The 27,024-nt window shown below is 44.7% G+C and overlaps 4 protein-coding genes across 5 annotated transcripts in view; 2 read left to right on the forward strand and 2 right to left on the reverse strand.

Annotated features, from left to right (window-relative positions):
• The window catches only part of LOC130375751 (uncharacterized), a 17,787-nt gene extending 11,990 nt beyond the window's left edge, over nt 1-5,797 (reverse strand). The window contains exon 1 of the mRNA XM_056582861.1: nt 5,594-5,797. The gene's annotated coding sequence lies outside the window, so the exon portion shown is untranslated. The remainder of the gene's footprint in view (nt 1-5,593) is intronic.
• On the forward strand, nt 4,096-4,975 carry LOC130391948 (small proline-rich protein 3-like). The gene is made up of 2 exons (XM_056602317.1): nt 4,096-4,697; nt 4,804-4,975. Exons 1-2 carry the CDS (start codon nt 4,096-4,098, stop codon nt 4,973-4,975), a joined length of 774 nt encoding a protein of 257 aa, XP_056458292.1.
• ada (adenosine deaminase) lies at nt 5,206-20,505 on the forward strand. The gene is made up of 11 exons (XM_056582986.1): nt 5,206-5,683; nt 8,478-8,539; nt 8,673-8,795; nt 10,449-10,592; nt 13,199-13,314; nt 14,481-14,605; nt 16,216-16,287; nt 16,467-16,568; nt 17,412-17,479; nt 18,048-18,177; nt 19,296-20,505. The coding sequence occupies exons 1-11, from the start codon at nt 5,639-5,641 to the stop codon at nt 19,398-19,400; spliced, it is 1,092 nt and encodes a 363-aa protein (XP_056438961.1). The 5' UTR covers nt 5,206-5,638; the 3' UTR covers nt 19,401-20,505.
• Nucleotides 18,696-27,024, reverse strand: part of pkig (protein kinase (cAMP-dependent, catalytic) inhibitor gamma) — a 19,415-nt gene continuing 11,086 nt past the window's right edge. The window contains exons 2-3 of one of the 2 annotated variants that reach the window (XM_056583484.1): nt 23,184-23,368; nt 18,696-21,032 (exon numbers count right to left, since the gene is read on the reverse strand). In XM_056583484.1, coding sequence (XP_056439459.1) covers nt 20,953-21,032; nt 23,184-23,340 — 237 coding nt within the window. In that variant the 5' untranslated portion in view covers nt 23,341-23,368 and the 3' untranslated portion in view covers nt 18,696-20,952. Of the gene's footprint in view, nt 21,036-23,183; nt 23,369-27,024 lie in introns of both variants that reach the window. The other variant, XM_056583418.1, reaches the window with a different exon arrangement.

Below are 27,024 nucleotides of genomic sequence, written 5' to 3' on the forward strand. Positions count from 1 at the left end.
GAAGACTCGGACATTACTAATGTCAAGCTCATAATTAGATTCAGACTTCATAATTCCACCTTGTTGTCCATTAAGGTGACCCACGCAGACAGACTTTTGCTGTGGTACAATCCCTGATGGAAACTTGCAGACCGATTGCAGTGTGTTAACAACAATATTATTCTCAGTTCAGTCAGAATAATGTCATTAAAAGTATAATATTTATTAGTCGGGGCAAGTTTGTATTTGGCGGTACTTCTCTGTTGAGGGAAATTGGTAGACCTCACAGGATGTTTCCTCACACCCAGGAGCAGTATTTATCTTCTGATCGTCTATTTCCTCATCTGCACCGCTGTGTCTCCAGATACGTAGAACTACAGGACGCTACACTGTGGTTCTTGTTATCTGTGATCTTTGTATCTGCGTATTCTTGGTTTTTTTGTCCATGTCTTCAGAATAATTATTGAATCTTTGTATAATATGTTCTAAGCCATGGAAACAAGTCTGTACTTGGCAATATGGCTCTGTTGGAGATTGAGCCGTCGAAGCAGCCATGAAACACCATATCCCCATCAACGTAATTTGTCTATAATGCCCATGACCACAGTTCAAAAGGGCTTCGCAGGCCACTTTATAAACCAGCCCTCGCCCTCAAAAGTGCAGGTAAACACGCCTGATATCAGGAAAGAAACGTGGAACCAGACCACTAAGAGACCGAGACCTACTACTATGCGAACCAGACCACTAAGGGAACCAGACCACTCAGAGAACCAGACCACTAATAGAACCAGACTCAGACCCAGTACCAAGAGAACCAAACCACTAAGGGAACCAGACCAGCAAGAGAACCAGACCACTAATAGAACCAGACTCAGACCCAGTACCAGGAGAACCAAACCACTAAGGGAACCAGACCACTAAGAGAACCAGACCAGGGAGAGAACCAGTCCCAGTACTAAGATAACCAGACCATTAAGAGAACCCGATCAATAAGAGAACCAGACCACTAAGAGAAACAGACCACTAAGAGAACCAAGCCACTAAGAGAACCAGACCCCGTTCTAAGAGAACCATTCCACTAAGAAAACCAGACAGCTAGCAGAGCCAGACAACTAAGAGAATCAGACCCAGTACTAAGAGAACCAGACCACTACGGCTTCCCGGTTGCAGTTTACTAAACAAAGATTTACTGAAAAGGTATGATAAAGGTATGATGAAGGTATGATGAAGGTAAGATGAAGGTATGATACAGGTATGATACAGGTATGATACAGGTATGATGAAGGTATGGTATGATAAAGTTTCCGTTGGTCATGACAATGGCAATAACAAGAACCCCTCTTTCCTAAAACTCTCAGCCCAATTATTATTTTCTTTTAATCAGTATTCGAATTCCAGCTAAAACAGTTGGTTCTCTGGATCTTTCAACTGTAATGGTATTAATAAGTACTTATCGTTACTCTGTATCGGCAAGTTCCCAATTCTAAGTACTTGTAGGAATTGGTGCATCACTAGTCTTTAGCTGGGGGGGAGGGCATTGTAACATGCCTTGAAGGGGACATATTATGAAAACAACACTTTTCCTGGGATTTGGTGTTTTTTTTTGGGTCTCTGGTGCTCCCACACGCATACAAACTGTGAAAAAAGTCTATACATGACTGAGTGAGATATGCATTTCTGAAGGTACCCCGCCTAGTTACCAAACATGTGAGTCAGTTTCGGCGCCCCCTTCTACGTAGGAAGGGGGCAAATTTGAATATTAACTCCCCTTCCCCACCCCCCTCCAATCACGAGGGGGAGCAGCTCCGGTGGGGGGGAGCTCGGCGGCATCCGGAGCTCAGCTCCGGGAGTACATTCCCTTTCCCCGCTGAGCTCCCCCCGCCGGAGCTGCCGGACTGCCGCCGAAGCATCAGTGGCAGTCCGGAGGAGGAGAATGGGAATGTACTCCCGGAGCTGAGCTGCCGGACTTCCGCCAGCTCCCAGGGTGCGGAGTGCAATCCCTTTCTCCTCTATGTCGCAGTTCAATATGGACTTCAGAGAGTCAAGGCCAAAGTTCCTTCCCCCAATACTTCCATGGCCCAGATAACCCCCACTATGAGTCTTTACTTGTTGTGGAAGTACCAGAGATGTCAGACGCAGTTTTTATGATCCATAACATCATCCCAGGTGCACATTGCTTTTAGCCGTGATATCAAATATAATATTATATAAATACCTATATATTCTATAATATTATTATTATTATTATATTATATAGATATAGAGCTCCAGGAGACCGCAAACGGCAACAATCACTTCTCCTCTATGCTGTGGGTCACTCTGACAGCTCATTGGTCAATGAGAAGCAGCTAATTTGCATTAAAGCTACAGACACAAGAAACAGCGCAATTTCAACCACAGGCTCAGTCTTGAGCTTTCCTTTAAACGGCTCCTTCATAAGGTTCATGTAGGATCCACCTTTTCAGCGCCTATCGGCCGGCCATGAACTCTTAAATTAATGGAGCTGTTTTGAATCCACATCGTATTTCTTCTCGTCCTCCTCCTCCTTTACATCTTAGATCACACAGTTCAGGCTGTTGCAGCTAGCTCAGGGGAGAGACTGTATGACACTAGGTGGTACAACCTGAGACAATTAAAAATAATTGCCTTCTGCATTTGTTTTTTCTTTTCCCTTGATTGTACCTAACTCCTACCGAACTGTGATGTCTGAACCGAGGTATGAACCGAACCGTGACTTCAGTGTACCGTTACATCCCTATTATATACCTGACCTTTTTATTTTATTGTTCACCTGCTTTGGCAATGAGTTATAACTGGTCCTTTAAAAAAATGGTGCAACACTTTGAGGAGAGAATCTGGGGGTTGGTTAGGGCTGTCACATGCAACCGCCGCGTAGGCCTGCACTTTTTGCGCCTTTTTTTCAGATTTCGGATAACACAAAGCAGAATCATCTCTTACAGATGCTATGTTTGCGATTGTGAATGCCAGTCATTTGTGACAGGACAGTCACTGCCCTCTAGAGGATGTATTGCGTAACATCCATAACAACGCTGAAACCGGACGGAGGTATGAGGGAGACAACGTTTGGTACAGACGGACGGATTTCGTCCGGATCCGGAGGTATGAATCAGCCTTTTGAGATAAGTCAGACCCTATGAGCACGGCCTCTTCGCCATTCCACTGTGAGGACCAAGACAGACAAAAGGTTTAGCTGGTGAATTACAACCTGTAGTTGTGGCTTATGGCGCGTTTCCACTGCAGGGTGCAGTACGGTTCGGTTCGCAAAGATGCGGTACGGATTGCGTTTCCACCGCCAAAAGTGGGCGTGACCCGGACTGAGCCGTACTCGTTTTTCCCTCGTCTTCAGTACAACTCCGTTGGGGTACTGAGACGCCTTGAAAGGGTGCCGGAAAATTCGAGCTACATACCCCCTCCATTGATTGGTCGACAGAATCGTCACTTCCGGGCGACGTGGGGAAAAAAACAAACAAACAGTAGCCTCAAGGTATTATTCTTTACAATGAACATGTCGCGTAAAACGCTTGCTTGGGCGAACAAGGAGGTGGAGACGTTCCTCTACATTCTTGGGGAGGAGGACGATGTTTACATAGCTGCCGCGGCGATCGACATCCGGCCTACCTTAGAGGGTACTGTCGGCGGTGGAAACGCGACCTCGGAACTGAGCTGGGCTATACCGCCCCCTCCCTACCGGACTGAGGCGAACCGAACCGTACCGCACCCTGCAGTGGAAACGCCGCATTATTTACCATACCCATTACCAATACAATGGGACCCTTTAACTGTGTGCTTCATGAACCTCTTCCAGATGTCAATCGTCGGTGACCTTGTGTCTCTGAATAAACCACATGTTGAACTGTTACCTCTCGGAGTCAGACCGAGGCTAAAACAACGTTACCACAGAGGATTCAATCACGATGCATCAGACCGTCAAAAGTAGCAACAAAATCAACGGTGCTTTTTTCGCAAGGTCCACCTTGAGATGAAACCACTGCACTTACTTCTTTATTACAACTTTGTCTCAGCATTGCACACATCAGTCAAAGCCCTACAAACCCCCTTCAGGGGACACACACATGGGCCGGAAGCAGGTGTAGTATGGGCCCCCGCCCCCATAGGCCACCACCAGCACTAGGGGACCTGAGGGCCCCACACCTCATACTGCACACAAGTCAGACCGGGCTTCCTCCCCTCAGCACGCCCACCATATCGCAGCGCACAAGCAGTCACAAGCCACGGTACTACGGGGGCCGTGCTACCAGGGCCCCGTACTACCAGGGCCCTGTACTACCAGAGCCCTGTGCTACCAGGGCCCCGTACTACCAGGGCCCTGTACTACCAGAGCCCTGTGCTACCAGGGCCCCGTACTACCAGGGCCCTGTACTACCAGAGCCCTGTGCTACCAGGGCCCCGTACTACCAGGGCCCTGTACTACCAGAGCCCTGTGCTACCAGGGCCCCGTACTACCAGAGCCCTGTGCTACCAGGGCCCCGTACTACCAGGGCCCTGTACTACCAGAGCCCTGTGCTACCAGGGCCCTGTTCTACCAGAGCCCTGTGCTACCAGGGCCCCGTACTACCAGAGCCCTGTACTACCAGAGCCCTGTACTACCAGGGCCCCACACTACCAGAGCCCTGTACTACCAGAGCCCTGTACTACCAGGGCCCCACACTACCAGGGCCCTGTACTACCAGAGCCCTGTACTACCAGGGCCCCACACTACCAGAGCCCTGTACTACCAGAGCCCTGTGCTACCAGGGCCCCACACTACCAGGGCCCTGTACTACCAGAGCCCTTTGCTACCAGGGCCCCGTACTACCAGGACCCCACACTACCAGGGGCCCACACTACCAGGGCCCCGTACTACCAGGCCCCGTACTACCAGGACCCCGTACTACCAGGGCCCCAACACTACCAGGGCCCCAACACTACCAGGGCCCCACACTACCAGGGCCCCACACTACCTCCGCCTCCGTAGAGGTTGTGTATAAAATATATTTATGGTATAAATATATATATATATATATATATATATTCACTAGATTAAAAAGTAAAACTCAGTATAACTGAATCCTTTAAGATGAACACAGACGGAGCAGAACGCCTTCTCTTGGTTGAATTGTCCCCTCTCCTTTTCGCCTGCGCGGCTATTACAGTAAAAGGCCGTATGTTTCCACGTAGCAGCGGATGTAAATCGTTTTGAGTTCGTTTTTGGTCAAATAGATAACCGTCTTATCTTGTCCTAGACCCTCCGGGACATGGTTTAACCTGTCCTAGACCCTCTGCGACATGGTTTAACTTGGCCTAATGCAATTACAGAGGTAAACCTCTCCAACGTGCGCGTAGAAATCTCCTCCAATCTGCCAGAGCTGCTGATCCGGTCTGGGTGCAGGCTGACCATACCTACATGTGGATCGCCGGGTGGGAGTGCTCTGTGGGACTGCACCGTGTTTTATTGTTGCACTATTGGTTAAGCAGAGTGCATCTGCAGCACTTCGTGTTTTAATTTTGTTCACTATCGAGGCGTGTCCACACACACACACACACGCACTCACACACTATGTACATAACACGGTTCTCCAACTCGTGGACTCACTCGTTCTCTTAGCAGAGGTTCAGCCCTCCCGACTCTTTTCCTGCTATGGCCGAGGTGCTTTCTGAAGCGGTGGGGTTCGAACAGCCGAAGGTAGGTCCTACCACTGGACAACCACCTGTTAATCGAACGTAACATGACTGAATGGTCAGGACGTAACACCTAGGACGATCACTTCTTATTCCTGCTTCTCATTTCTTCTGCTCCACTTTTTCCAAAGCGCGGGGACATGGACAAACAGTTTGATCTTGGGTGACAATGATCAGATTGATACGGGTGACATTGATCAGATTGATTGGGGTGGTATTGATCAGATTGATTGGGGTTATATTGATCAGATTAATCCGGGGTTGATCAGATTGATTTGGATTACAATGATCAGATTGATCCGGGGTTATATTGATCAGATTGATCCGGGGTTGCATTGATTAGAATGATCCGGGGTTATATTGATCAGATTGATCCGGGGTTATATTGATCGCTCTATGAAGCTGATCATAGATCGGTTTGCATTGCCCTCTCGTCAAGTCGTTAGGGTCTCGTGGAAAATAACTTTTACCTGTAGGCTGCGTTTTCAGATGTACATGACAACAAAGTATGTTTATGCTTGTCAAACTTGAGCAATGGCGTGTGCTGTGATAACGTTAAGAGGAACGAAAGAAAGATGGGCAACTGGACAGAGGATGATCCACGGAGAGAGAAGAGAATGGCCTTACAGATGGTATCAACATCCCCAGCCAAAACGTAGCCTAGTCAGTTAGTCTGGCCAAATGGCATTAGGCTTATGAAGACGTAGCCCATGACCAATCTAATGGAATTATATAGAAAATAAATTATTCATATGAAGTTTATATTGTTTTCGCAAGCTTCTTTTTGATCAATCAAACTAACAATCCCACATTTCTCTTTGGTATCTCATAGAATTAATATAATAATTGCTAATAATATAATATACTAATTCATATATAATTTGTTGCCACAAAACAATAAGAATGGCAACAAAATCAATTGAAAGAAGAGAGGCCAACAGAAATGGATAAACAATTGGCAAAGTAAATATAAAGTATAATGCCAACGGATGTGCTGTTTGGTTGCAGATGAGAAAAACAGCTGGTCTTCTCTCTCTCTCTCTCTCTCTCTCTCTCTCTCTCTCTCTCTCTGTCTCTCTCTCTATGTGTGTGTGTGTCTCTCTCTCTCTCTCTCTCTCTCAAGAGTGCTTATCTTGTGAGTAAAACCTGGACGCTATTGTTCCGAGGGGGTCTTTTACAGTCCCCAAATGGTCAGCCGCTCACAGGATGCTGATCAAAATTACTTCTGGACCACGGTTATTTACATAGAGAAGACGGACAAGACAGCTGGCGCATACAAACATTTACACTAACGTTTTCAAGCAATGCAGACAGATATAAACAAATCAACTGCAGACATCTCATGTCAACAATACCATCAAACCAATGGTTGTCTGAAGACTTTCCTTGTTTTGCATGGCTCCATCTATGCTCTTGAGGCCGTCATTGACTCACAGACACACATTAATCCTTCACTATTCCGCCTCAACAGTTTGATATATTGAGAAACATTCATTGCGGTTTGGAAGAAAAAACAATCCTCAGACTCACGCGCAATAAAATGTCAGACATTACACCACGTTCTAGGAATTAAATTGGAAATATAAATATAATGTGGCTACATAAATATAATAAACTGGAAAACAATGAACCTTTTTAAGCCTTTGCTCCAATTTTCCTTTGTCTCCCCGGGATTGCTGAGATCATATTCCTCTTAATTGCAGCATTATGCCGATCATACTATATTCACAGGTGTCCTTGTTTGTTTAAAAGTTTATTGTGCAGGGCAAATACATTGTACATTGCTTCCTATAAAATATAAAACAGATGCCATGCATGCAGGTTTCTATTCAAGACTCATTTGCAACCCCTGTCTCTAGTTAGGCCTTTACTTCTTTATAGATTGCGATAGACTTTGCGGACTTCCTCACTAATAGGTTATTGTGTCCAGAAACAGCCTTAACAGCATTAACTTCAGCACTTCATTCCCTGTATTGTCTTGTTACTGAAGGAAGAGCATAAGGCCTCAATGGGATATTCCGCCCTTAATACCAGAGTATGCCAATATAGGTTGGCCTGATACATGTTTGAACATCCTTAAACATCTTCATTCCAAGAACAAATCATGGTATTTGTTTCAAGACCATTTATTATTGATAGCCACTGGTGTCCCGGGTGGGGTTGACGACAGGGGCAGAGTCAAGGTGCAGAATGAGTTGTGTTTGACCCTTGGTCATAGCTGAGTTATATGTGTTGGTGTTAATGCCCCTCCCTGGGTTCACGTTTCCTTGCATGGTGGCCTGTTTGCATTGTTTGTTTGAGTAGATAAGATGATGAGTTTATTGGTGTGCATGTTAAATGTCTGGGCTTGTTGCCTGCTGATTGGCCTGGCGGCTGGCAGTCATCAGTTATGTTCAGTTAAATGTGAAATAAATGACATGTCTTCTGTGCTCCAACCCTGTTTGGATGGCTTTATTTTTGGGAATCTGAGTAGGGAGGGGACAACTTCCATGTTACTGTCTGGTCCCCCACTCCGACGGTAACTAAATGGGGGCTTGTCCGGGGAGCTGACCTCTCAGGTGGAACTCTCAGCAGCAGCTCATCCCTTCTGTGTACATCTACCAGGACTTGCTGTCTATCTTAAATTCTAATAGCAACATTTTTGTTTGAATATATATATTAACTCATCCTTCCTTTTCTTTTATTGAATCCCAGGCGGTCCTCTTTTGATGAGGCGGAATAGTAGTTACGGCTAGGATAAGGATAATAAGAGCTAATGTTCATTGGGTTTTGTTTGTTGGTGTCTTGGTCCTCTGCAGGTGGAGTTGCATGTACACCTTGATGGAGCCATCAGAGTACAGACCATTCTGGACGTAGCCAAGTGAGTCGTCATTTCCTTCATTGCTCCTGTTAAATTATAGCCATTGCTATATCAGAACTACCCAGATAGTATTGTATAGGGTGTATTGTATATGCATACTGTTGACTGTCTTCATGTCCCTTGTGTCCTTTAGGAGGCGCGGTGTCCCCCTACTGGCCGACACAGTGGAGGGGATGACCCAGATCATCATCCTCCAGGAGCCTGCCACCCTCACTGAGTTCCTTGGCAAGTTCGCCGAGTACATGAAAGTCATTGCGTGAGTGAATGTGAAACCAAAACCTATCAGAGATCATGATAACAGCCTCTGACATTAGTATCACAAATACAGCTCTGTCAAGTTTTTATTTAGGCTCATTTATTTATCTACCTCGATCATTGGGTGGTTAAGAGATAAGGGTTGATATTAGTGGACTCTGCTCCACTCCTTCAGAAGCCCTCAGCTCAGCCAGTCCACAATCAGCTGGGCAGTCCAAAGGAAGGAATTAGACCGGATGGTCATTAGTGAGATGGATCGTGTCTATAAATGCCAAGAATATTGATTGGTGTGCCCTGTGATATGAAAGATTACAGAGATCTGAAAAATATTTAGACATTTTCTGCAACTGCAGCAAAAGCATATAATCTAAAATTTAGAACATTTACATTCCCATGCCTGTAAGGACTGGCACTTCGTCATGAAGGGGTTCAGAAGAAGAGGAGTAGAATGTGAATGTGTTAATGTGTGGAATATACTCCACACATTATTTACTTGCACAAACCACAATTTGATCATAATTTGATGATCTAAGTGGCTAATGCAGCACCTTTTGTGGTTTATCCAGTATTGATTGTATGCTTTCATTAAATTCACTTCTGAATGCATGCTCATGCTCTTTGGAGTTCCCTTTTCTCTGGCTGAGATTAAAGGGAACTCTGGGTCAGAGCTCAACATTTGTGAGGCAAGGAGGATGTTTCTACTCTCGGAAGACCTTATGTAAGGAAGATGATTGCCCATAATGAGACCCATGAGAATGGTTAGGGCAACATGTATATGTATGTATATATATACGTATATATACATATATGCATATATACATATATATACATATATGTATATAAGACAATTAAAATTAGCACATTAAGCAGACGCTTTTACCAAAAGCAACTTACATCGTTTAATACACACATTGACACACCGACGGCAGAGTCAACCATGCAAGGCGACTGCCAGCTCGTCAGGAGCAGTTAGGGTTAAGTTTCTTGCTCAGCGACACATCAACACGATCGGGATCGAACTAGCAACCTTTCGGTTACAAGCCAAATGCTAAACCTCCTGAGCTAAGCCGACCCAGTGAACCCAATGGCACAACATGGGGAATTAGCTAGCAATGTTACGCTAAAGCAGAACTGGTTGGTAGGCTTGATTGCTGCAGGGAAGGGGAAGCATGACGCCAACCAGATGACTACCGGGACACGTGTTCCTTTTGCAGAGTACATGCTGGAGGACATTCTACATCATGTGAAAGGAGCACGTTAAGATGTTCTATATCATGTGATTAATAGGACCAGGGGGAGACTGGGTGGCCAAGTCTTGGAGCAAAGGGGGAAAGCTGCACACCTTAGGAGAAAAACATTTCCAAATACCACTACAGCCCAGTCCAAGTCTTTTATAGTGAAATATATATTAAAGATGGAAAGATAAATAGAGATGGATCGCAAGGAAAAAAATCCTCAGTTTAACATACACAAGATCAAGTGACTGAATCAAGTTAATTTAATACATGTGAAGCAGCATTGTGATTGTGGTGAGCTTCAGACTGAGGTCCATTGTTAAAGGGTGTCAGATTGGACATAAGTTCAGGTGGTACAAAGAGTACCGCAAAAAAGTGCAGCATCATGAGCTTTCCAACTGTCGCTTTCCTTTGTCCAGTGGAGACAGAGAGGCCATCAAGAGGATCGCCTACGAGTTTGTGGAGGACAAAGCCAAAGAGGGAGTTGTCTACGTGGAGGTGAGGTACAGTCCTCACTTCCTGGCCAACACTCAAGTGGAACCCATCCCCTGGGACCAGGAGGAGTAAGTCAGCCGTTTCCCTTAACATGAAACAAGTTAGCTCTTACTACAACATTAATATAATAATAATTATGTAAGGGATAATGCATACTGTAGAACACCGGTCATTATCAGGAAAATATTTAGATGCGTTAATATTTCGGCGACGTTCTATACATTATCACGGCTGCTTTTCAAAACAAAAAATTACTTAACACGGTGTGTCTTTTTACAATTACCATTCGTAGTGTTGATCAGCAGAGAAATAGTCATAGACGTTGACGTCGTTCAGCAATGAATAAGCTGGGGATGATAAGTTACCAGACTTGGTATTACTACTTGCGTAGTAATACCAAAGATGTGAATGAGAGGCAAAAAATCCACTTTCCTTGACAGCGGTAATTATATGCCTAGCAATGGTCAATTATCGAAAAATAATTCACGGCTGGAAGTCGGAAAGGCCCATGCAAGTGACCGGAGCATTGAATATGTCTGTATCTATATTTTAAAGATCCCATGCCATGCTATTTATGGATGCTTTAATATAGGTATTAGTGGGATACAAACACAGTATTCAAAGACGTCCCCGAAATTCAGCCGTGGTGCAGAGTTACAGCCACTCCAAACCAGTCGCAGATTGAGCTTCCCCCAAACGCGCTGTTTCGGTGGGCGTGTCAAGGCAGGTCAAGGAGGGGGGTGGGGGTGTGGCCCTGAGCAGCTTGTAGCCACAGTACAATGCGCTCTGGTTACGGTGGGCGTGTCAAGGCAGGTCAAGGAGGGGGGTGGGGGTGTGGCCCTGAGCAGCTTGTAGCCACAGTACCATGCGCTCGCCGCTCTGTTGACGGTGGATGTATCGCAATGGCTCGTAGAAACCCATATTATACATAGATATCTATATAATATAATATAATATATGATGTATATTATCACCTGGCCCTGCATGCGCTCTGTTTACGGTGGATGTATCGCAATGGCTCTTATAAACCCATATTATACATAGATATCTATATCATATGATCTATAATATATATTATCACCTGGCCCTGAGCAGCTTGTAGCCACGGTACCATGCGCTCTGTTTACGGTGGATGTATCGCAATGGCTCTTAGAAACCCATTTTATACATAGATATCTATATCATAATATATATTATCACGGCCAAAAGCTGTGTGAGCCTCCAGACGATCAAACGACCGCGTCTTCTTCAGATTGATGTGGAAGTGGAAGAACCAGAGACGTCGGAGAACCCGACGAAGTCCTTTGCGATTCATTATATCGTCTGGAGGTGCACACAGGTTTTGGTGTGATGGCGTGTGATGGCGCATAACACGTCGGACTCTCGTCTCTGGTATTTCTACAACGAGACTCGTAGTGGGGGTTATCTCAGCCATGGTTGAGAATGAATTTGGGGGAAAGGAACTTTGGCTTTGACTCCCTGAAGTACAAGAACCACGACATGGAGGAGAAGGGGATTGTTGGCCACGAATGTATCCCGCTTGAGCCCTGCTTCCCGCCGCCTCGGCAGCGGTCAGCGCTAATCACCGCCTCCTGAAGCGGTGGTCCATCGGCAGCAAGGCTCCGGCGGGAGACGACCGCGGTCAACAATCCCTTTCTCCTCCATGTTGTGGTTCATGACTACTTCAGGGAGTCAAAGCCAATGTTCCTTTCCCCCAATTCATTCTCAACCATGGCTGAGATAACCCCCACTACGAGTCTCGTTGTAGAAATACCAGAGACGAGAGTCCGACGTGTTATGCGCCATCACACCAACAGCAGAACGGTTATCCAAATAACAAGGAAGTGTACAACACTTGCGTTACAGTCCTGGAGCTCTATATCAAATAATACATATTATCACGGCCAAAAGCTGTGTGCACGTCCAGACGATATAATGAATCACAAAGGACTTCGTCGGGTTCTCCGACATCTCTGGTTCTTCCACTTCCACATCAATCTGTAGTAGACAGAACCGCGTGCTGCCTGCTGCCTGCTGCCGGCGCGAGGCACCACCGCCCGGCTGCCCGCTGCCGGGCGGTGGTGCTTCACGGCGGTGGTGCCTCGCGGCAACCGGCGGCAGGCAGCATGTCGCAGTTCATGTACTTCGATGTCGTTCTGCCATTGCATTCAAAATTCTGTAACTAGCCTGTTACTACGAACTAAGCAACTACCATACACGTATTAGCATTTAGCACTAGCTCAATCACGACTCCTTCAGAATTCTTGTGGGTGGTTACGAACCAACCAAGTGGGCAGGGCCATGAATAATAGTTTGACAACGCTACGTCACAGTGTCACCTTATCCAGATTGGCTCATTTCTTCTGCCTTTTTCCTTTCATTGCCTATTGCATTCATCAGACAAACTGCATAGATTTCAAACTTACCACAGCTCACAAACTTATTCAGACCTATGTTATTTAACAAACAACAGGAAAAATGTGATTTTAATGGCATGGGCTCTTTAAAGTATATCAAGGTCAGCCTTCTAACCCAGTTACCTACCAACTACAGTATCTTATTAATATGGTCATATTTTATTTTAAATGATTAATGGGTTATGCTCGTGGCTAAACACAGTGCTTACATGTATTGTCACCCAGCTGTTGTCATCAGGTTGTTGTGCTTCCTCCAGGGGCGACGTGAGCCCGGATGATGTGGTGCGTCTGGTGAATGAGGGCCTGAAGGAAGGAGAAAAGGCTTTCAATGTTCAAGCCAGGTCCATTCTCTGCTGCATGCGTCACATGCCAAGTAATGCACTGTTCATGCTAACATACTGAATTTGTAGTGATCTGTGACGGACCTAATTCTTCCGATGTATTCATTTAGAATTCAACTGAAATACAAGTAGGGCATTTCAAGAGGTACCTTTTAGAAATACGATTTGAAAAAGATTCAAAAAGAAAAATTACATTGAGACTGAATGTCTATTGTTGGAGTCTGTCGTCATGTGATCAGACATCACGAGTTGAACCCAGCAAGGTTCAGGGAAAAAGGGAAACGATGGCTTTGTCTTTCATGACTCCGTTACAGGGACCCTTTCCCATTGGCTGCTGATCCGACCTCAGACTCAGTACCACCACACAATAATAGAACATATCACACCAGTTTGATCTGCTCTAGTGTCTGAATTGGTGAACATTGACAAATATGTATTTTATATCCTATTTTGAAATGGTATAGCTTGAAATGCCATATTGGATTTTCTCCTAAGTAAAATTCAATGTTATGACTGAACTGGTGTTTACATTTCCATATACAAAAAAGTGTTTCTTCCATTTTTTTCCAAATTTTCCATTTTGTTCTCTGAAATCAACATTGCAGACATATAGATGAGCTGTTCTTCATGAATCCATGTGTCATATGAGTCTACAGTATTCATCAGTAGCACACCCACTATAGTGTGTACAATCCAATAGAATTGACCTGAGTGTGTGTGGATGACTGCTGATGAAGAGTCAGACAGGGTTTTGGGGCTGGGTTTGAGATTCCACCAGCCGAACAAGCTTCTTACACACCTGCTATGAGGAAGAAATGTGTTGAATATAATCGGCGATCTAATTGTGTTAAATATTGCCTTTACACCAAGACTAATCCGGACGGAATCTGTCCTATTTCCACAAGCTTTTGGTTTTGCAAGAGAATATCGTTTAACTATGTTTTACTATTTGTATAGCATTTTAAAACGTCCTAAATTATTTGGCTCAGGTTTTACAGATTATCGTACATCAAAAGAAATGGCAAAAAGCAAAAGACTCCTGTGGTGTAATCAGAGAGCAATTCCCCTTGTGTTTCGGTGGTTTTACATGTGTGTGTGTGTGTGTGTGTGTAAATCTGACCTACAGTAGTAGGATACAGTCATGTTGTGTTCCTGAATGAGCACTGCACACTGTCCTGAACGTTTTTTCACTGTACAGACTGGTCCATGACTGTGGTGGAGCTGTGCAAGAAGTATCGTCATGAAGGAGTGGTGGCCATCGACCTGGCTGGAGACGAGTCCCTGAACACGGATGCCCAGTCCGGCCACAGGTTGGCCTATGAGGTAAACCGCCCCGGCTGCTGAGCAACCACCAGATAACACACAGGCCGTGGGTCCGTTGGTCAGGTGGCTGTAGATTATCTCCTCTGGAGGGAGCACAGACACTTAGCAGGTCCTAGCCAACAGCGTGGACGAATACACAAATGTAACTTCATTATTTATTAGTACAAATAACTTTTCACCCCTTGAAACGGTAGTCAATTGGCGTCTTATTCAGTATCACGTCTTGGCTGAACCCCTTCTGTTGAGTGACCTTTAACCTTTCCTTTGCTCTTAAAGCAGTATGTGCAATGAATAAAACGGTTACATTGCGGTTATGTTGGTTATTGTTTGGTTTGTGCAAGTAAATAATGTGTGGAGTATATCCCCTAGACCACAGTCCCATTCCACTCTTCTTCTGAACCCTTCATGACGAAGTGCCAGTCCTTACAGGCAAGGGATTGGTTCTCTGTAGCCTCGAACACAAGATTTGAACTAACTGATTTTATCCCGTGGAATATCCTTTTGCTGCAGTTGCAGAAAATGTCTAAATATTTTTCAGATCTCTTATTTTTCATATCACAGGGTTTTGGCACACCAAACAATATTGGCATTTATAGACACGATCCATCTCACTAATGACCATCCTGTCTAATGGGCTTCCTTTGGACTGCCCAGCTGGACGTGGACTGGCTGAGCTGACGGTTTATGAAGGAGTGGAGTCCACTAATATGAACCGTTATCTCTTAACCACCCAATGATCGAGGTCATCTCGGGGAAGTCTAGTTCTTCCAGTAGGTCAGGGCCTCTCCCACAACAGGCAGCAGGCCTCACCTAATCTTGGAAGTTGCACATATAGATATAAATGACCTTATCTCTGTCCCGCTATCAAGCGCCTGTAATCCAGTTGAGGAAAACAAGAGAGTCAATGTTGTGTTATGTTGATGCTCTGGGCCGTCTGTTGCAATGTAACCAAACTGGTTTCCTCTCTCTCCTTGACGTCTCCCAGTGCAGGTACGAAATATGATGTGTCTCAAGGTGCTAGCAAAGCACCCATAATATAAGGACAAAACTAAATGGGTGCTGCTGCTCCAGCAGGGTTAGACTAGACCAGGGGTTCCCAACCCTTTTTGTTCCAAGGACTGGCATATGGAGGACCGGTGGTCGATTTTAATACCTTCATTTTAAGAATCATCATCTTTAAACAAAGGATGTGGCTGTCTTTCAAGATGATTTATTTGTCATATTCACAACAATTAAAGCAACAGCAATGAAATGCTTGAGTCTCAGGCTCCCTTCAACAACACAATAATATAAAAACAACAATTTATAAGAGAAACACAAGAAAAGTCACCTGAGACTTAAACACAAAAGTAGTGCATGTGCAGTTCATGTACAGTGCTTAATATACAGTGGTTTAGTTGCATATTGATAGATTTTATGTCTATGTGTTGGATGAAATGACATGACTCTTATAGCCTTAGTTATAAAATATGACACTAAAATATATTTCTGGAAATATTTCAAGGCCCGTTACTAATGGGTCCCCGAACCGGCTCCAGGGGTTGGGGATCGCTGGTCTAGAACACATCGTCTGTGCATCATGTGACGTGTGTGTCCTGGCCTGTTGACAGGAGGCGGTGCTTTGTGGGATACACAGGACCGTCCACGCAGGAGAGGTCGGCCCGCCTTCCGTGGTCAAAGAGGTCTTTAACCCCACACACGCACACACACACACACACACACACACACACACACACACACACACACACACACACACACACACACACACACACACACACACACACACACAGAGTATGAGACAGTGTTCAGAATGGACTCCCATTGAAGCATTTCCAAATTAAACATTTGAAGTATCTTTTAGGCGGTGGAGGTTCTCAAGGCGGAGCGCATTGGCCACGGTTACCGGACTCTGGAAGACCCAGCCCTCTACAAACAGCTCCTGGATCAGAAGATGCATTTTGAGGTATGCAGTTTGCAGCCACAGTACCATGCCCTCTGTTTACAGTGGTTGTATCGCAATGGCGAGGCGCACACAGCCTTTGGCCGTGTTCTGTAAATATTCTAGAGCACTCCAGGTGCTCCGGCGGGAGTCCTGGAGCTCTATATCCAAATAATATCATATTATGCATAGATATCTATATCATATAATATATATTATCAAGGCCAAAAGCTGTGTGAGCCTCCAGACGATATTATGAATCTCAAACGACTGCGTCGGGTTCTCAGACGTCCACACCAATCTGAAGTAGACTGAACCACGACATGGAGGAGAAAGGGATTGTTGCCCGCGATTGTTGACCGCGGTTGTCTCCCGCCGGAGCCTTGCCGCCGAGGGACCACCGGCGCCTCGGCAGTGGTCAGCGCTTAGGCACCACCGCCTCCTGCAGCGGGCAGCGCCCGAGGCGGTGGTGCCTCGGCAGCGGGCAGCGTGAAGCGGGAGACAAAGCGGGAGACATTCGCGAGCAACAATCCCTCTCTCCTCCATGTCGTGGTTCATGTACTGCAGGGAGTCAAAACCAAAGTTCCTTTCCCCCAATTCATTCTCAACCTTGGCTGAGATAACCCCCACTACGAGTCTCGTTGTAGAAATACCAGAGACGAGAGTCCGACGTGTTATGCGCCATAACACCAACAGCAGAGCGGTTATCCAAATAACAAGGAAGTGTACAACACTTGCGTTACAGTCTAGGAGCTCTATGTCTAAATGATATCGTATTACCAGATTGAACACATATACCTTTGATTGTTATCCCTTTGCCATGACGAGACTGAATGTGTTAAGTATGGTGCTTCTGTGTTATTTCAGGTGTGCCCCATCTCTAGCAAATTCACCGGAGCCTGTGACCCGGACTTTACCAAGCACCCGGTCCTCAGGTGAGCGGGCACCATCCACATAATGACACACTGCCAATGCAGCGCATTCAAATGAGTGCAGCACAGAGTACAAACTCAGAAAGGTTGAGCTCAAATAGCACGGGTTACTGAGAAAGATGGTACGAGGGGATTTTGAACGAAAGAATGCTCCTAGTCTAAGTGACAGAAGAAAGAATATTGACCCAAATTGACAAGTCAAAGGTGGCCTGTACCGGAGATTCAAGTTCTCTAACGACGTCTTTGCTATATAACCGACATCCTCCCAATACGTGACAATTGCTACCTACAACATCTGAAATATGTATGTATACTAGACATTAGCGAACTACAGAAACAAGTTATATTTGAACGGAGGACGCCAGGAAAGATTTGATATTTGAAATTGATCTTGGATAGAGAGGCTGTCGGACATGGATGTTAAGCAGGCCAGGAGAAAGATGATGAAGAGAAGCCAGTTCCTGCTTGGCTACAGGTTCAACTAGGCGCGCCCAAAGGCCACTATTGCACCGAGTGGGAAAATATGATGATGATGATGATGTCAATTGGTTCTTTTTGTTCCCATTTGCAGGTTCAGGAAAGACAAGGCAAATTACTCCCTTAACACCGACGACCCGCTGATCTTCAACTCCACCCTGAATCTGGACTACCTCACTGCCCAGCAGCACATGGGCTTCACCCAGGAGGAGTTCCAGAGACTGGTGAGTTTGGCACACTCCATCGGTGTACCCTCATCAAACTTGGGATTTCTTGGAAGTACCTTCAGCTCAAATACTGTATTTCCAGAAAGTATGGATTCAGAAATGTTTAACTAATGTTGGTGGCTGAATTAGTATGGATTCAGAGGTGTTTAACTAATGTTAGTGGCTTAATTTGTATGGATTCAGACGTGTTTAACTAATGTTGGTGCCTGAATTAGTCTGGATTCAGACGTTTAACTGAATTATTTTCTGAAGAAATATCAGTCCTATTCATCACCAGTAGATGTCAGACTAGACTCGCTGAAATCTCCAAATTACTAAAATAAGTATTTCTATACAGTTAAAATAAGCGCACTTTCTTCCTAAAAAGGTTATTTTAACCGGATTCCAGTGAATGTATAGAGCAAGCGGACAGTTGGCATCCGTAATCAATGGATTAGAGGAAAGTATGAAGTTCAAAATGAGTGTCATTCTTTTAGACTTAGGTCATAACAACTGTGCAACATGCAGACCCAAAAACCAACTTGTGCGTAAATTGACTTGTGGAGACAAGCTCCTCTAGAAAGTAAAAGCTCAACATCAAAGCCGCAGAGCCTTAAGCCTTCAAGTTCATGATGCTGAGGTGAAGGGTCTACGTCTGCGCATCGCACTACAAACACAAGGCCCGCTCTCATTTTAAGTCAGAGGTCACCGAGACTCTGCATAGCCACCCCCTCCCATACGCTTATTGTATGTTGTACGTCCTGGCACTTCAAAATAGTACTTAGTTGTGTAGCATCTTGTCCTAGCTATCTTTGTTGTAAACAGAGAATGAGTTAACATAGCGATTTTTATCTCTTGGCACTTGTTCTATGAACATCCTTACTGTACAAACAGTGATATATTGTTGTTAAGAGTTAGGGTGAGGTACTTAATGTCCTTATTGTAAGTGGCTTTGGGTAAAAGCGTCTGCTAAATGCCCTCAATGTTAATAAGTAATGTAATGAGTAATGAGCTCCATCCATTTCCCCACATTAAGCAGACATGCCAACCTGGCAGGTTGCTCTTTAGACGTTAGAGATGATCAGAACGAAAACCAACCTATATCCGACTGCTGCTTTGCTTACTTGTGGTTATAGAATATCTGTGCAGCTGAGTCGTGCTTCTTACCCGAGGAGGAGAAGAAGGCGCTGCTCACCAAACTCTACGAGGCCTACGGCATGCAGAAGTCCACCGGCTTCTGAAGCAGCGTGTGTATGATGGAGTCATCGGAAATCAATTGACTGGTTGTGCACCAGTCAGATCTGTGAGCCCATCTCCACCTGACTCTCTAGATGAATGGACTCGAAGAATAGTTCATAATTATTAATACATGCCACCGGCAGGGTGCTGTGCAGCAGTGTTGGATCATATTTTTACAGCTAAAACTCAATTTTAATGCAAGCCTCTTTTCTTCATTCTTGTAATAAATCACTGCATTTTCTGTTAATATAAATAACTAATTATGTGCCTATGGGATAACATTGAATGCTATAAAAATAGCCACATTTCTCAGGTAAAACTAGCTAATGGGTAATGTTATCCTACTTCTCAACTGTAGATGTCGCACTAAGTGTTGATGTTACTTAATGGCGGACATGCATTTCAGGAAGACTCCAGTTAAACAAAACTGTTCTTTTAAAGTATCTTCTATATCAAATCTTAATTTGTATTACACTGACTGATGGAAGAAAAGCACTTGTTTACTATTCTCACATTATGTAAAGGCTCCAATAAAATATGGATTCTTGTAAAATATTGTTGCTCTTTAAGATTTTCAGGAAGTCATACTTAAAGTCATTAAAGAAATGAACATCGTCCTTATATTATGCAAGGCCAAACTAGATTCCGAGTTGTTTAACTTTGACCAAGTTAGGAAGGGGAACACAGAGTTCCTAAACACAATCCTTTCTTTACCTCATAGGATTCAACTAAAATGGTTACCTGCTCATTCCAGACAGGAAATGTAAACAGCAGCTTCCTGTTCCTGTGTAAACCAAGCTGATTCAATAACAGTGAGGAAACATGGCTCATACATCCATTAATGCTGCTTTACTTATTAAGGTTTCACATGTTCATACCGCTCAAGGTACTATGCAAATTCTCCATTGTGTAAAAATGAAGAGGTTTTAGAAAATATCAAGTATGACCTTCACATTATACATTTGGGTTTTTTATTTTATTTGACAAAGAAAAATCCTATTACAAAGATATCGCTGAACATCTTGCAATAAATATGAACGTGGTATGGTACAGTACAATGTTAAGTGTTATGCTTACTGAGAGAAAAATGATTACAATTGTACAAGAACACAATTTAACTAAAACAACATTGAGTAATAATATGATGGAGGTTATGACGTTCATGATCCACAGAGGCTGCTGGGACCTTTTAAAGTGTTGTCATAAATATCACTCTGGGCACACACACACACAGGTCTTAAAGTCTGATAAGTTCCTGTGCTTTCTCCTAAACGGCCATCCACGTTATAACCTCACTGCAGGAGTCAAAAATACCTGGCAAGTGTCTCTCCACACACACACACACACACACACACACACACACACACACACACACACACACACACACACACACACACACACACACACACACACACACACACACACACACACACACACACACACACACACACACTGCACAAGCCGGTGGACGGTGAGTAGTAAAGAGTCTCTGTCCTTGGGTCGTGCCATGTCCCTCTCCTTCTCTGCGCCCCCTCCCGACAGCCATGGAGGGCCTCAGGTGGGCCCCGTGGGTTCTTGGGCCTCCTGGCTGGGGGAGCCTTCTCCCTGTGGTGCAGGGGGGGGCCCCACGGCGCCTTCTGGGGAAAGGGGAAACACTCCGTGAGAGCAGTCCACAGCAGAGCCTCCTGAAACACACCCCTGTGGTCTCACGGAGCCACAACTCAGGAACAATGGGGAGAGAACCCAACCCAGGGACCGTCTGCGTAACCCCATATCAGCATGACATCAGCGCCCCCTCCTCGGCTGTACGGCCGGCGGTCACGCTACGTGGTTCCCGTCAGCTTGCTTGACAATTAGGATGAAATGGACACGCCTCGTGTATAATCCAACAGCTAGCTTGGAAGCCATCGTGTTGCTGGAAACACTCCAATGGGGAATAGTGGAGTGGTGTTTAGGGAGGGCGTATCAGCTCTGGGAGGAGCAACTACCACCCTCTAGGTTTGGTCGTGTTTGAGAACATTGAAAGTAGGCGTGTCTAAAATATAAACACCCATCCAACTACTCAAATAGATGAAATTGACCGAGCAAATTCCTTCACTCTGAATCCTTTGACTCTGAAGCTACAGTTGATAGTGGCACTTAGAGCCTGGGCTCTACTGTTCTGCTCTACTGGTCCACTGTGGTGTAGAGGCTCTATTGTGCTGCTCTACTGGTGCACAGTGGTGTAGAGGCTCTATTGTGCTGCTCTACTGGTCCACAGTGGTGTAGAGGCTCTATTGTGCTGCTCTACTGGTGCACAGTGGTGTAGGGGCTCTATTGTGCTGCTCTACTGGCCGCAAATTTGATTTGCGGCGCGGCACGATTTGATATGAAGCGCAGCTCGCCCATGCCCGCGCTGCATGCGCGTTCACGTATTTTGCGGCGCGTCAAATGCTGCTCGAGTTGAAATATTTCAACTTTTCGGCAGCAAACGCGTGATGACAGCCAATCAGCGTTCAACAGCGTAGCCAAAGCTGTGTTTTGCGTCCCCTTCAAAGCTTCATCCATATATGCATGGCATGCCGAGCAGGCGATTTGTTACGATGGACCATTGGTAACAGTAGGTAACGTGTTTACGTGGGTGAATAATTTAACTGTTTTGCACCACTTTACTATCTCTCTTGTAAACCAATCCTTGCAGACATTTGGAAATAAACATGTCCTCTGCCGTTGTCCCATGTCCATTGTGACAACATTGGGCAATGTTGCCGTGTCATGTTTTTGCTGGTTTTGTTTGGGTATTGTGTGTGTGTGTGTGTGTGTGTGTGTGTGTGTGTGTGTGTGTGTGTGTGTGTGTGTGATTTTTATACACACATTTATAAAAAAGTAAAATCTATTTACATATTGTAAAGTTATGCCAAAATACAATAAAATGCTTATTTAACACTATTGTGGTATTAGCACTGAATGATTGAAGCATAAAGTTCAAAAGCATCTAACAGAAAAAATACACATGAGCCTATATGATTACATTTGTGTTGCGGTTATGAGGGGGTCCTTGAAATAATTTCTGCCCTATGGGGGGGTCCCCGGCCCCATATAGTTTGAGAACCCCTGGTGTAGAGGCTCTATTGTGCTGCTCTACTGGTGCACAGTGGTGTAGAGGCTCTATTGTGCTGCTCTACTGGTCCACAGTGGTGTAGAGGCTCTATTGTGCTTCTCTACTGGTCCACAGTGGTGTAGAGGCTCTATTGTGCTGCTCTACTGGTCCACAGTGGTGTAGAGGCTCTATTGTGCTGCTCTACTGGTCCACAGTGGTGTAGAGGCTCTATTGTGCTGCTCTACTGGTCCACAGTGGTGTAGAGGCTCTATTGTGCTGCTCTACTGGTGCACAGTGGTGTAGAGGCTCTATTGTGCTGCTCTACTGGTCCACAGTGGTGTAGAGGCTCTATTGTGCTGCTCTACTGGTCCACAGTGGTGTAGAGGCTCTATTGTGCTGCTCTACTGGTCCACAGTGGTGTAGAGGCTCTATTGTGCTGCTCTACTGGTGCACAGTGGTGTAGAGGCTCTATTGTGCTGCTCTACTGGTCCACAGTGGTGTAGAGGCTCTATTGTGCTGCTCTACTGGTCCACAGTGGTGTAGAGGCTCTATTGTGCTGCTCTACTGGTCCACAGTGGTGTAGAGGCTCTTTTGTGCTGCTCTACTGGTGCACAGTGGTGTAGAGGCTCTATTGTGCTGCTCTACTGGTCCACAGTGGTGTAGAGGCTCTTTTGTGCTGCTCTACTGGTCCACAGTGGTTGCTCACCGGGGTTCTTTAGGTCCATGTGGGCCATGTCTTTGGTCAGTTCGCTAGTGCTGCCGGCTGCAGCCCCGCCCTCCCCTGCGATGTCAGGCACGGCGTTCCTGCGGCCGGTGCGATCGCAGGTGATGAAGTCTGAGTAAGACGTCTCCACGTCCATCATCTGGCCATGACCAGCGCTCTCATAACACCTGGGGGAAGCAGGTAAAGGGGGTTATATTCACGGGCTGCTTTACAACAGAAACACACAACACGAAGAAACACAAAACCAAGACATTGCATTACAAAAGATCTGGCAAAGAGAATATCCGCTTTTTTTGTTTTTCGAAATGTCCTTTCATCACGGCACATGAGGAGACTAAACCAGGAGCTCCAGAGAGGGTTCGGTGCCCCAAGACACCACCACCTCGTTGGGGAACGGGCTTAGGCACTACGGGACGCAGCTTAGCCTCAGATATAGGAGGGGTCTGGACCATGCAACGCTCTGTAGGGAGGCCCAGGAATAAACATGCTCTAAACATGAAAATACTCTTGAAATACTGAATGGCATACTGGGGTGCGTTTCCCAGAACAGTCAGGACGTTAGCATTTTGCCGACTTATTACTTAGCCCAGTTGTACTATGCAGCAGCCGAAGTACGAGTGTTTCCCGAAAATCTCCAGCTAACATAGCAATACGTAGCTGACCTCCTCGTTGATTAGCTGCGTACTTATCCGCTAATACATAGTGACCAAATGTTTTCTGAATGCGGAGTTCAGAGTTGCTCTGAGGTATTCAATCATTCACAGGTGGAAGCCTCAAAACTTTGATTTTTAGAGTACATGCTTGTTATACAGTTGTGGTTAATATTTGCCAACTTGACTGTGTATAGCCTACCTATCCTTTGTATCAACATTAGCAACAATTTCAGAAATAATTGTTTGTTTGGAAAAAAACATCACCAACACTGGCAAATTCATCAGCATAGGCACTATTTATGCAATTCAAAATAGTTGCTGCAAACGGTTGATACGTTTATGGAAAAAGGATAATTCAAACAATGAATTTGGTGAGGAATTAGGTTATGGATATGGATAAGTAAATAATTACTTTTCCCCATTTCTGTGGTAGGGTTAAATGGCTGAGTGGTTAGAGCATTCACCCTGAAATTTACAGGTTGTTTTTTGCCACCGGTTCAAGCCCTGCCAGATACGTTACCTCAGTTCTAATGATGGATACAATATTACAATATCCTACAATATTTTGATAGCCTATTCATTTTGACAGGGGGCAGCATCTTGTGTTGTCGCTGCAGTGGATGCATGTTTCTTGATACATTTTTATTTTATTTTAAATTTTAGGCTATGAATGAAACACTTCTCTTAAACCCAAACAGGGTTACTAACATGGTTTTTAAAGAAAATATTTGTTAGCCATTAAATGTCCAGTGATGTTCCACACCCTGGCTGAGTCCTTATACACACATGGTAAAAAGGCAAATTATTTGGAGGCGCTACTGCACTAACTTGGAATGCTAATGGTGTAAAAAAAGAAAAAGAAGACTGGAATCGGTCATGTGACCACAAAGCATGTGGCCTAATATGGACCTACAACAGCCCTAGAGCTGAAATAATTTGCCTTTTTACCATGTGGGTAATAAGGACTCAGCCAGACTATGTATGTCAGGGAGCCTTACCTTGCTAGTACAATGGAGTTTAATAACTTCCTCCATACTATTAGCTTACTATGTAGGTGAAATGGTTTTGGGGAACACTTTCCTATTAATTGTTGAGTCCCTAAAAGGTAGGTTGCTAAGGAAGCTAGCAACTATGCTTTTGGGAAACGAAGACCGCCTGGGAATACCAGGTGGTGTCAGGTGGTGGCCAATACGTGGCACTCTTCCCTCTGGCCTTAACATCAATCCCGATGCCCCAGTGCAGTGACGGGGACACTGTGCTGTGGAAGGCGCCGTCCTTCGGAGCAGATATAAAACCGAGGTCCTGACTCACTGAGGTCATAGAAGATCCCAGGGCACTTATCGCAAAAGACTAGGGGTTTCCCCAGTGTCCTGACCCAACCAGGCTCATTCAATCTTGCTAATACCAACCAGTATAACATTCAGGGAGCTCAGTGTTTCATAATACCAACCAGTATAACATTCAGTGAGTGTTTCATAATACCAACCAGTATAACATTCAGTGAGTGTTTCATAATGCCAACCAGGGCTTCGTTTCCCAAAAGCATAGTTGCTAACTTCCTTAGCAACCTACCTCTTAGGGACTCAACAGTTAATAGGAAAGTGTTCCCCAAAACCATTTCACCTACATAGTAAGCTCATAGTATGGAGGAAGTTATTAAACTCCATTGTACCAGCAAGGTAAGGCTCCCTGACTGTTTCCCAACAACATAGTCTGGCTGAGTCCTTAAGTTATTACCCACATGGTAAAAAGGCAAATTATTTACAACAGTTCTAGGGCTGTTGGTCACATGACCGTCTTCTTTTTTACACAATTAGCATTCCGAGTTAGTGCAATAGCGCCTCCTAATGTTAGGGTGTGGAACATCACTGGACATTTAATGGCTAACAAATATCACATTTAAAAACCCTGTTAGTTTTACATATGTGATAAGGTGAATTCATTGATAGCCTACAATTTAAAATAAAATAAAAGAGTATCAAGAAACATGCATCCACTGCAGCGACAACACAAGATGCTGCCCCCTGTCAAAATGAATAGGCTATCAAAATATTGTAGGAGGGAAATATACAGCCAAGGTACTGTGAAGAGATCGACAGACTTCAAACATCAAAAATCCATCATTAGAACTGAGGAAACAAGACACATCTGGCAGGGCTTGAACCGGTGGCAAAAAACAACCTGTTAATTTCAGGGTGAGCGCTCTAACCACTCAGCCATTTAACCCTTCCACAGAATAGGGGAGAAAAGTACTTTATTTACTTATCCATATCCTAGAGAACAGACAAAGCTAATTTCTTACCAAATTTATTGTTTGAATTATCTTTTTTCCATAAAGGTATCAACCGTTTGCAGCAACTATATTGAATTGCATAGTGACGCTGATGAATTTGCCAGTGTCATTAAAAATGTGTGTGACATTTTTTCAAACAATTATAATTATTTCCGAAATTGTTTCTAATGTTGATAGAAAGGATAGGTAGGCTATACACAATCAAGTTGGCAAATATTAACCACAACTGTATAACAAGCATGTAGTCTAAATATCAAAGTTTCTGAGGCTTCCAACTGTGAATGATTAAATGCCTCAGAGCAACTCTGAACTCCGCATTCAGAAAATATCTGTTCACTATGTATTAGCTGTATGCAGCTAATCAACGAAGAGGTCAGCTACGTATTGCTATGTTAGCTGGAGATTTTTGGGAAACACTCGTACTTCGGCTGCTGCATAGTACAACTGGGCTAAGTAATAAGTTGACAAAATGCTAACGTCCTGACTGTTCTGGGAAACGCACCCCTGGTTGGTATTGTAGAATGTTGGTGTATTTTAGTGTCTCTCTGTTTTCACATTTCTAGTCTAGGAACAGGCCAGTGCCTCTCACACTGATACAAGGTGTTTTTTCCCACATTCCGCCATTTGTTATGTCTCAACAAGGATTTACCAACCTGGTTGTCTGGGACATAGCCAGGGCCATATACCTTATCAAGGGTGAGAGTGCTTCTGTTCTCTTGTTCTTCATGTTTTCTTTAATATAATACTCTCCACAACCCTTTGGTTCGAGGAGAAGAGTGATCGACAGCCAAGGAACACGTCTCAAAACTGCTCCTCAACCGCGTCCCCTATAGATTATTCAACCTAAGTCTGTATCTCGCTGTATTACATCCTGGAA

This window comes from Gadus chalcogrammus, chromosome 1 (assembly GCF_026213295.1).
Source record: "Gadus chalcogrammus isolate NIFS_2021 chromosome 1, NIFS_Gcha_1.0, whole genome shotgun sequence".
In the NCBI taxonomy this organism is placed as follows: Eukaryota; Metazoa; Chordata; class Actinopteri; order Gadiformes; family Gadidae; genus Gadus; species Gadus chalcogrammus.